This window comes from Rattus norvegicus, chromosome 13 (assembly GCF_036323735.1).
Source record: "Rattus norvegicus strain BN/NHsdMcwi chromosome 13, GRCr8, whole genome shotgun sequence".
NCBI lineage: Eukaryota > Metazoa > Chordata > Mammalia > Rodentia > Muridae > Rattus > Rattus norvegicus.
In genome coordinates, this window is record NC_086031.1 from 91,371,696 (window position 1) to 91,383,039 (window position 11,344).

At 42.5% G+C, this 11,344-nt stretch overlaps 1 protein-coding gene across 24 annotated transcripts in view; it reads left to right on the forward strand.

Moving 5' to 3' along the window:
- Positions 1-11,344, forward strand: part of Sdccag8 (SHH signaling and ciliogenesis regulator SDCCAG8) — a 231,469-nt gene that overhangs the window by 84,909 nt on the left and 135,216 nt on the right. For all 24 annotated transcript variants that reach the window (XR_010056919.1, XR_010056920.1, XR_005492248.2 and 21 more), the window contains one exon: positions 3,807-3,949. Coding sequence is in view for 19 of the 24 variants with exons in the window: in NM_177929.3 (NP_808790.2) it covers positions 3,807-3,949 (143 nt within the window). In the remaining 5 variants the exon portion in view is untranslated. The remainder of the gene's footprint in view (positions 1-3,806; positions 3,950-11,344) is intronic.

Genomic DNA, 11,344 nt, shown 5'->3' on the forward strand with positions numbered 1-11,344 from the left:
TAAGGATGTCTCAGTGGTTAAGACCACTTACTGCTTTTGGAAAGGACATGAATTCAGTTCCCAGCGCCCACATGTAACTCCAGTTGTAGGGGATCAGATGTCTTTTCCTCTGCAGACAGCAAGCATTCACATGGGGTGTGTGTGTGTGTGTGTGTGTGTGTGTGTGTGTGTGTGTGTGTGTAGAGAGAAAGAAGCAAAATACTCAGACACCTTTCTAAAAAAAAGTAAAGATAACTATTAGAAGAGTTGATAATGTGTCAGTTTAGCAGAACGTCAGTAGTGACTTCTCCCCTAAGGCCTGTGACCCCTATAGCTAGAGGTTCCAAATAGCCATTCATAACAGCTTCCACCTTTTGTCCTTCCAGTCACCGCAGTCATGATTTTGTTTTATTCTTTTGTTTCTGAGGATAGTGTCCCCAGCTGGACCCATGCTAGGCTAGTGCTTTACAGTGAGCTCTTCTTTCGGCTCTCGTGGTTATGATTTGAGGTATGTCTTCTGGTGAGGTGTAAAGCTATGTGGTGTAACGCAGCTGGCCAAAAGATGGCTGTGTCAGACTGCACTGCCGACATCAGTTAATGGTGTACTTTGAGAGGAATGCACATTTGGCCTATGACCATCCCCACGCCACTCATCCACAGCCAGGAAACAGCCCTGACCTAGTTGGGTGAGGTGCAGGGCTGTCCCGCCAGTGGGAGCATGGCATTTCTGGCAAGAGGTTTCTCTTCTAACTGCTGGAGTTGATGCCATGGCAGGTTTTCCTGACTCAGAGAGCTAAGTGCTGACCCTCCGTCCAGCTGGTGAGAGTCTTTGTTGGTTTTGATTATCTGTCCCAGTGAGCGCCTTTGCTGGTACACACAATCAGAAGCAGGCCGCTCTTTTCCATTTTCCTAACAAAAAGTAATTTTGCATTTTGAAATTAGAATAGATAAGTTTTTATTCAGTTTATACCAAGATAGTGCTTTTATAGGAGGGGGGAGTCTTGTTGGATTAAACTAGTGCTGGGATTTGAACTCAGTGCTTCACATGTCCTAGACAGGTGCTTCACTTTGAGCTAGAGTGATTGGCACAGCCACGTGACCTCTGCCAGGTCAGTCTTTGCTGATGTCATCCTTTCTGGTTTTCACTCACCACAGTCTCATGAGCTAGCTCCAGGCATCTCTCTGACTTTAGGTTCAAGAAGGTGTCTGAGAGTTAAGTGACTTGTCAAGGTCACAGAGGCAGACAGTGCTAAAGCCCTGATTGTGTGGGCTCTTGAAACTGTTCTTCGCCTGTAGGTTTGGCTGAATTTTAGTACAGCCGCTTTACTATGTGAGGACATGAAAACAGCTGCTGTCGAGTTAAAATGGTATAAAGTGCATGTGTTGTTGTTGGGAAATGCTTACCAAGTGAATGTATTCTTCTCAAGGAAGTTTGGGATTTATTTTCTTTCTGTCACTCTTGTATCTTTTTAGTGAAATACACTAGTGTATTTGTTTGGTGTGTGTGTGTGTGTGTGTGTGTGTGTGTGTGTGTGTGTGTGTGTGTGTGTGTGTGTCTAGGTCAGAGGTCAAGGTCAGGTCTTTTGCTCTGTTGCTCCCCAACTCATTTTCTGAGACAGGGTCTCTCTTAAACCTGAAGCTTGTCAAGTAGATTAGACTGCTGGCCAGTAAACTCCTAGAACCCTTCTGTCCTCTGAGCTCTGGGGTTACAGGGTGGCACCTTCAGGCCTGGCTTTTCCATGGGGTCTAGGGATCTAACCCAGGTCCTCGGGTTTGTATCACAAACATATTATTCACCACAATATTTCCCATTTTCCCATAAAGTCATCATTTTTCTCTTATATTTCTGTTGTAAATCTACTTCTCCTGTCTGGAATATTGCTGCTATCTGTTCAGGGTTTCCCATCTGCCATACTTTTCTGCCTAAAGTTGATCATACACATTGATCTAGCTTTTAAAACTAAGCTTCTCAAATTGCATATCTGTTTAAGCCATTGTCTCCTGCCATCCATAAGAAATTATGACCTGCAGTCCATGTCTCTGATGCTGTGGTCCCATCTCCCAGCCATGGGGTTTTGGTGGCTTCACATTATCTCCACTTTGTCTCCTATGCTAATCTCCCTGCCCATGCTGAGGACACGTGCTCTCTCGGGAACGCATTTGTTGTTTCTTGTGTGTGTGTGCGTGTGTGTGTGTGTGTATGTGTGTGTGTGTGTGTGTGCGCGCGCGTGTGTGTGTGTGTGTCTGTCTCATCTACCACATGAATTCTTACCTGCTGAATCCAGAAAAGATGGTGATTCTCTGACTTGCTCATATTTAGCACAGATTTTTATAAATAGCATGATGTAAAAGCAAATATTGAGTGAAGTTTTGAAGTTGTAATGCCAACACATAACTCCAATTCTAGAATTACTTGCTCCTAATTTTATAAATTCTAGGCAAAGAAACCTTACTGACTTCCCTATTATGTTTTACATCTTTAGCTATATTTAATTCTAAGATTGCAAAAGTCTCAGCATAACTTTAATAACTTAAAATATTTTAAAGAAATAAAGTGGGGTGTTTTTTATTTATTTATTTATTTATTATTTATTTTGGTATTCCAATCTGAAAGATATAAAAACCTATTCTGCATGAACGTGGTGGACCTGTAAGTATATGGATTTTTAAAAAGAAAATAATATTTGAGAACTTATAGCAAGTTACTTCATCATATTATTGTAATATAAAATTTTGACAGGATAAAGTGAAGATAGCATTATAAAGATAAAGAAATGAGTCATTTGCTTTATCATAGTTGATGGGTGGAATGTAGCTAGAGGTCACTCAGAATATTGGTAAATGACAGCAAAACATTTTAAACATGTGCAAATGCTGCCTTTAAATTGGTCAGACATGAAAACATAGTGCATTTTGTATAGCAAACTTGCTTCTTGCTTATTGTGTACTAAGTTGAAAACAAACCTTTAGCTCTTCTTGTTTTTAAAGTCCAATTTGTTAATGTTCAGCTCCTTTGCTTTGCTTAATGTCATAGATGTTCTGTAATGAATATTTTTACTTTAATATAAAAACCATCTTAAATATATGCAGTATAAGTTATCTTTGCTTTGAAACATTCGAGTATTGGTAAGATAAGGAGTTTCTTCCTCAAACTAAATAGTAAGCTACTGTGCAGGTTCATACATGTTCAGACATGTTTGTATATCATACATGTGTACACATCTGTACCCCTAATGTTGGCGTGCTCTGCCCGCCTGCCAGTCCAGGTGTTAATATGTACACTGGGAAGTTTCATGCACTCAGGCTGAGCCTGTCTCCAAATTGTTTATAAATACTATTAGACAGCACGCTAATGCCTCTTTGACACAACATACTTTCTTAAAAACAATTTTTTTTAACCTTTAATTTGGTTTCTATGGCATCCAAGTAAAACTGTAAGTCTGTCTTTTTAAGTACAAATGTCATACATTGATCTATATCACTGCCTGTGTCTGGTCGTATCTCTTAAATGACATATTACATTTTAAAGGGAGTTCCATTACTCTTTAAGAGAACAAGCCTTTGCATGAAGTTAGATTATCAGTCATTGCAGCATTCACATCCAGTGGTTTCATGTTTTAAATCAGACTTCTCATGATCCATAGTTACTTCAGGTCTGTCCATTTGTGAATGTGATTTTTCTCTTTGTTGCGGAACTTAAGCTAGTCTAAATTGTCTAATGACAATTTTTTTTTGCATCTGAAAGATTTGTAGAAGAAATAAAAGTGAACTAGTTTTGGGTTCAAGTATATAGATTTGATATGGATTTTTTCTTCCCTCTGTCTAAGGAAATAGAGAAGTTGAGACTGGAACTGAGCGAAAGCACGCAGCAAGTGGAGCAGGAGCAGCAGAAGGCAGCTCGGGCCAGACAGGAGTGCCTGCAAGTCACAGAGCTGCTGGGCGAGTCTGAGCGCCAACTGCACCTCACCAGGTATGCGCTAATCACGTTGTGTGCTCAGCACAGTGCCTCCACCGGCTTCTGCCACAGGCTCCCAACAGTTGTTACTCTCGTCGTTCAATTCACACACAGCTCTCAGGCATATTATGGAAAGTGGAGAGATGACAAGCAGAATAGCCAGACTCGTGAATGAGGAGTGTGGCAGGGAATCACTGCGGATTACAAAAGCGTTTGTCTGCTGTGCTCAAGTGTTTCAGTGATTCCTTATCGGTAGGAGCAAATGACACATTTCTACCCCTACCACCACTAATTCTACGTCTAATAAAAATGTTGAAATGAAGACTGTGAGGAAATGTATTTATGAAAATAACCAGATTCTGTCAGTGGCAAAAGAGACAAAAGGAAGAGACATGTTAAGAGCAGACTGAGATGTAGTTGATATAAAAATAAGGTGTGTGTTTCTGAAGGAGCTGTAAAATTAGATATGAAGTTGAGTGGGACTGTTTGCTTTCAGAACATTGTGAGCACGTTTACTGCAGCTGGGTTTTTAATTGTAATGTTTTCATCGTGAGATATGCACTGTGTGCATTCGTCACTGGGAACTTCAGTGAGCATGTAGATCACTCAAAATTAAATCAGGACATGCATGTGTGCATGCATATGCACATGCATAAACATACACAGAAAGAAGGATTCGGACAGAGAAGTAGGCTTAGCACTTCGGGTCTTCTTACCGTGCCGTCACTGCAGCTCTCAGGCTAACACCAAGCTCCGAGGTTGTTCAGTCCTCAGATTATCTCCTCAGGTTGTAGAGGGAATTTTGTCTACCTATACATGTAAGTTTATGATATTTAGTTTAATTTACAAAATAGGAAAACACTGGTCTTCTAATTACAGTAGTATGTGGAATTTAAACCATGAAAGGGGAATGATCCCTTCTGCATTAAATATGACAATGTAATTCCGAGCACGGTCTGCTGACAGATGGAGAAATGTACTACTCTAACAGCCTGCATTTGGAGAAAAAAATAATCTAGAGGTTGGTGAACCTCCCAAAGTTTTGGGTTAGTGCTAAGATGCCTCCAGTTCTGTTAAAATCAAACTTTGTTAAAAACATTTTGTTATGATAATCTTCCAAATGGCTTGACACCTTCTGATTTAAGCAGTGAGAGAGAAGAGAGAAAGAGGGAAGAGAGAAAATAAAGCACTTAGAAATGTATGATCCCTGGGGAAAGCCCCAGCAGATGAAACACTTTTATGAGGAAAATGCTTAATATTGCAGAATAATAACTGCTCTTTAGTGCGCGTTTAAAGCATTGTCACTGTGGCACTGAGAACACACTATTAGCCCAGTTCCTGTGGTTATTTAATCCTCAAAATTTGCAACTTTCGCTTCATCGTGATAATGTTGCAGTTTTCCTTCCTGTCAGACTTCCATTGAGATGCAACCGTTTGTGTGCTAGGCACTGCTAAGCCACAGGAACGGAAGCGTTTAATGTCTTGGTGTGACCTCGCACTGGTGAATAAATATTAATGCCGCTTTGCCCCTTTGCGTTCACTCTCGTTCAGAGTTAATTTCTGGAGTCAAAGTTCTGTAGCGTTTCCCTGCACTCTCTGTTTGTGCCGTTTGACAAGATCAACTCTGGCAAGGAGAGCTTATTGAGATGCTGTCACTGCTGCAAAAGCGCGTGCTAACGAAGTCCTTTGTTCTTCAGAGAAAAGATTGTGCCTGCTTCCCTGGGAAGCTTTCTCTGCTGCACTTCACTTACACAGATTCTACAGAAGTGCGCAAGGCCACCTTATAGAATAGAACTTAACTGGCTACTTTTAAGTATAGTACTTTTCATAAACATTTGATGCTCCATTTATGTTCATGTTTCATAAAAAAAAAACCCAATCATAAATATAAAGATGACAATTAGAACTCCAAGGAACAAGACACAGCTCTCCTTTACACTGAAACTCACCCTTAGCTGTTGAGCTGAGATTAAATATATATATATATCTCACTCTCCAACATTCTGAGTGACACAGTCTAGCCAAATTTTAAAAATGAATATGAAGACCAAGTTATGAGATGGTGCTGAAATAGTGAGTCAAATCTCTATCATCTTGACTACCATCTTGCTCCCCAAGCCATCCATTGGGCCAGCTGTCACAAAGGTCCACACCACTCAGTGCGGACATCAGGTCATTGTGGCTGACTCTGGCCTTCCCACTCACTTCCTCCCCACTAATCCTCACTGCTGATTTCCAGCCAGATTCAGCCAGATGCAGCGACCCTTACAGTGGTGGGCTCTCCTCCCCTTTCACAATTCTTCACAAATAAACACCTCAATGGCTTCCTCTAGCCTAACTGTAGCCTTATCTTCTTTTCAGGATCTCCCTGAATCCTAATTTCCTTGCCGCAGCCTTGCCTGCTGACAGAGAACTTCTTTCTCTTGATTTCTCCAACCCCCTTGAGGGAAAGCTCTTCTAAGGGTTAAGGGTATATTCATTTTAGTTTCTGTCTGGTGTCATGATCCCCATCATAGCTTTTAGAACCAAGCCAACACCAGAGACTGGAACTCAGGGAGCATCAGTGCTGTGCTCCAGGAACTGGCCAGAAGGGAGCTTCACAGATAAAGGCGCCCATTTTTTAGTTTATAGAGAGGTAAAGTGAGTCATCTGAGGTCCTTCAACTGATAGGTTAAGGGAACAGATTTTGAACCCCAGTAATTTGCCTGCCAAGTTAATCCCTTATTCATTAGGCTGTAAGTCTATGTAAATTACTAGGGAAATAGATAAATGTGATTGTTCACAAAAAGACAACTGAGAAGAACAGTAGCACTAATTTGTAGAAGTAAGTGTTCACTGCTCCTCTGTGTACGGATAGGGATATACGTTACTACAGTTGCCCCTCTGTGTACAGATTGGGATATATATTACTACAGTTGCCCCTCTGTGTACAGATAGGGATATATATTACTACAGTTGCCCCTCTGTGTACGGATAGGGATATACATTACTACAGTTGCCCCTCTGTGTACGGATAGGGATATACGTTACTACAGTTGCCCCTCTGTGTACAGATTGGGATATACATTACTACAGTTGCCCCTCTGTGTACGGATAGGGATATATATTACTACAGTTGCCCCTCTGTGTACGGATAGGGATATACATTACTACAGTTGCTCCTCTGTGTACGGATAGGGATATACGTTACTACAGTTGCCCCTCTGTGTACGGATAGGGATATACGTTACTACAGTTGCCCCTCTGTGTACGGATAGGGATATACGTTACTACAGTTGCCCCTCTGTGTACAGATTGGGATATATATTACTACAGTTGCCCCTCTGTGTACAGATTGGGATATACATTATTACAGTTGCCCCTCTGTGTACGGATAGGGATATACATTACTACAGTTGCTCCTCTGTGTACGGATAGGGATATACGTTACTACAGTTGCCCCTCTGTGTACGGATAGGGATATATGTTACTACAGTGGAGTCTTGTCAGGGCTGCTTCTTCCTGCCCTTCACTGGCCGTTTAAATTGTCATAATAAGACTGTCATTCTCTTGGGCTTCATTTTTATCAAGAGGAAGGAGAACAGTTGAAGTCCCTTTACATATTTATTTTTAATAAATCCAAACATCTACAGAACTGTGAGATTTGAATCCCTCCATAAGATTATTTTTTGCGTATATGTGTCAGGTTAATTTGAAACAAAACTCTACAGCAACCATTTCTGAATGTTTGTGTGACTTACTAGCTACTCACAGTGGTGGGCGCTCTTCCACAGAACTGTCTTACTTATTAACATTCCCTCTTCAAGTTCTGCATCCTTCCCTCATATCCAACCTGGAGGGAAATTCCCATAGGAAGCCTTGGACCTGAATTGCCCTAAGTGCTAATGGGAGACGTGCCTATCATTAAACCTGCCGGCTCCTGCTTTTATCAATGTGACTGTCATGAAAGCCCCATGTCCCCTTTTACATGAGTAATTTTTCAAGGAATTCTCAGAGCAGCAATCTAAGTGAGAGATGATAAGTGATCATGTTGCCCTCCCCTACTTTTGTGACCCACATGGAAAGACCTGACCTCTGACCTAAATAGATAGCAGGTTGCAATTGAGCTTTTATATCATTTTGAAATTGAGGGAAGCTACATCAAGGAAGTCACAAGGCTGTCTTACTGTAATGGGCAGGTTTATCGAAACAAAAGGTGACTAACACTTTGTTTCTAGAGCATTCTAGAAGCTGAAATGACTGACATTCAGCTGAGATAATCACTGCTCTTGACGTAGTTTGACTGCTCGGTCTACTGAGATTTGCTCTATTTCTGTTCTTAGAAGTCCTCAGAGGAAGAAACAGTGCAAGTGTAGCCAGCTCTCCTTCCTAGGCCTGGGGACTGTCCTCAGCACCCCTGTGGTGTCACAGTGAGCCATCCATGGCAGAGCTCTCCTCGTCTGAGGATGGCTCATCCTTTCAGATCTCCGTCTCACAGGTCAAACCCTTCATTCTGAAGCTGAAGATAAAGGAGAGGGCTTTGATTTCCTGCCTTTGAGTATAACTTCCCAAGCTTCCAGGATTACTCCCTTAGAAGCAAATAGTGTCTAGATGCACAAACATACCTTTGGGATATGGTAGTCTGCAGCTCAGAGAAGCCACGGGGAGCCAGGGGAAAGTCACACTTTGCCAGGAGAAAGTTATGTCACTGGGAAGAAAGGGATGAAGGACCCTGGGTAAGTAAGAGCAGGGGGGTGTCTGCTCCGTTGTCCCTGTCAGTTTAAAATATGACCACTGATTTTTTTCTTTGCCTGAGGAATAGTTTGGAGTGGGAAGAAGGAACAAAGAGCGGTTCCCTGTTCATGTTGATTGGAACCTGGTATTGCCCACTGCCAATATAAATCCAAAGAGGCATGGCCGGTTCATAAGGCGTCTTGCTTGTTTATTTTAGAGGGTGAAAGAAGCAGGAAGTCGAGAGTGTCCTGAGCTTGTGCCGTGCATTGCCTGGTTCTGTACAGCAGTGTCTGCTTGCTGCTACTCTGTGACGTGAGACACATAAACACTGTGTCAGTATAGAAACTAGTATATCTATGTATAGACACATTTCTTTCCCCCTTCTTTCTCCCTTCTTTTCTTACTTTGTGTTAGGGATTGAATTCAGGGACCTACGCATGCTGTGTACACAGTGACCACTGAGCTACACATAACCATAGCACCCATGTAAATTCAAATGGCAACAGTGGTAATGAGTGCGATCTTTAAAACTTGAGTGGGTGTTTTTTTTAATTGATAAGCAGTTTAATTAGTGTGCATAACTTTTAGTGTATCAAATGTTTATAAAACTAGTGCTTTATAAGTGATCAGGAGTTCAAACAAACCTGGTTAATTATAAGCAGTTTGAGATGCTCTGTGTGTCAGGGCTAACATGGAGTTCCATGGAGAACATTCCTAAATATATGAAGAGGATGAGTCCTGTAAGGGGAAGTTTGGAAGTACAACGAGGAAGGGAAAGAAAAGGAGGGCTTGAAGATGGCCATTAGATGCTACAATCACACACACACACACACACACACACACACACACACACACACATGTATAAAAACAAACAAGTTTTTTAAAAACCCCATAATTTAGAGCTATGTAGACTTGGAAGGTTGTAAAATCTAAGCTCAGAGGCCAGAATCAAGCCCTCTCTTTATTTTCAGCCCCCCATCACCAAGCATGACATCAGGTGTTTAGCATAAATTTACCTCTGCTCTTTACCGTTAAGGGAGGAAAGGGAGAAGGAAATAGCATCTGTTAATTAGCTTAGGTCCCAGCTCTGCGCCCTGCTTCTGCATTTGAAGAAGACCTGTAGCATCAGTGTGTTTCTTTATGTTGCATGGTTAACTTCAGTTTTTTCCACTTGAGTTTTATTCAAGAATTTTTAACCTAAAGTTTCCATTTAAAAGTTAAGCTCATTTTCCCTCTCTTGTACTCCTTTCATGAATAAATTAAGCAGAGAACGTGTCAAAAATAATTTTAAATGAATATATGTGCAACCAACATCTTCAAGGCTCAAAATAGATGGCCTTGGTGCTGTTATAAATTGCATCCTCTTTTTCTCCCCCACCCAGTATCGGGGAAAGTAGGCTGTCAAGGAGCCAGGAAAACAGAGGCTCTGGTGGACACCACACTGCCTGTGCATGGGCTCTCCACCTGTCTGGCAGGCGCGACACCCTGGTCTCGGCGTGGCCCGGGGCAGAGGCTTGAGTTAGCGGCTGCCAGCCAATGTGTGTCTGCAGGTTCTGTTCAATGTTCCTGGCTCGCTCCCCTCAGTTCTGCAATGCCCAAATGTGTGTGCACTGAAAATCGACACTGGGGACGCTCCCTTCTCCCCTGCCACTCAGGCCCACAGCCTGGAGCATGGTGGCGGCAGCAGCCAGCTCATTTCCTGAAGAAGCCCAGAGGGAACCGAGAAAGCTTACCCACACTGCTTGCCTGACTCAACAACAAGGAGCATGAAGTTCAGTGAAAATGGAAGGGAAGGCAGCAGTGTGTGCTAGAATAATGCTCCCAAGTCAGAGCGCTTCTGAGAGGAAGTTCTGTCCTCCCTCCTACGGTAGATAAATGGAGGGAAGGAAACAAGTCATCAGTTTAATGGTGTCTAATATCCTCACCCACCACCTCCCTCCTCCCTGGGTTTGGTTAGTAGGTCAGTTGTCAGACAGTGCTCCTTTTTTATTTGATAACCACTTGCTTATTACACAGTGAGTCATTGATTGATAAATCCAAGACAGCAAGCTTCGTAAGAATCTTGAGATGGTTTAAGAGGCTGGGAAATGTTTTGGTCTCCTCAGTGACCTGACCCAGACCGAAGTCAGCCTCATGGGAAACACACTGCTGTCCAGACCGTGTAAGCCCGCACTGGGGCTGGGGTGGAATGCAGTCAGTTTCAGCTCAGAGCAAGTATTAAGTCATGGGTTAAAGCAACATTTTGGAGCAGCCTGTCAGGTAGACATCTAGCTAAGTGGAATCGACGTTCCACAGTGGCTCAGTATGGCCTCTAGCAAGCACACTTCTATCACCATGGAGAGAACTGAGTATCTTTCTCACGTCCTGGGGTTTACAAGGAAAGAAAAAATGGGTTGCTTGTGTTTTGAGGTCTAGGAGGGATTCCTTCTCCAGAGAAGGTACTCTAAGAGCCAGCCTTGAAAACTTTGCTGTCTTTATCAGAGCCTGTTTCTGACTAAAAGATTTACTAAAAGAATGGACCCAGAGGCCGAAGGGTAACTTTGTACAAATGTACTAATATTTGGTACATGACATGGAAAACAAAGTGCCATGTCCTAGTGGCACATGTAGAGGCTGGAGGCTGGTGAGCGGGTGGCCCTTGCCTGCCTTCCAGAAGCGGATCAATCCCGTGTGCTTCAGCAGGCTGGCTTGGCTTGA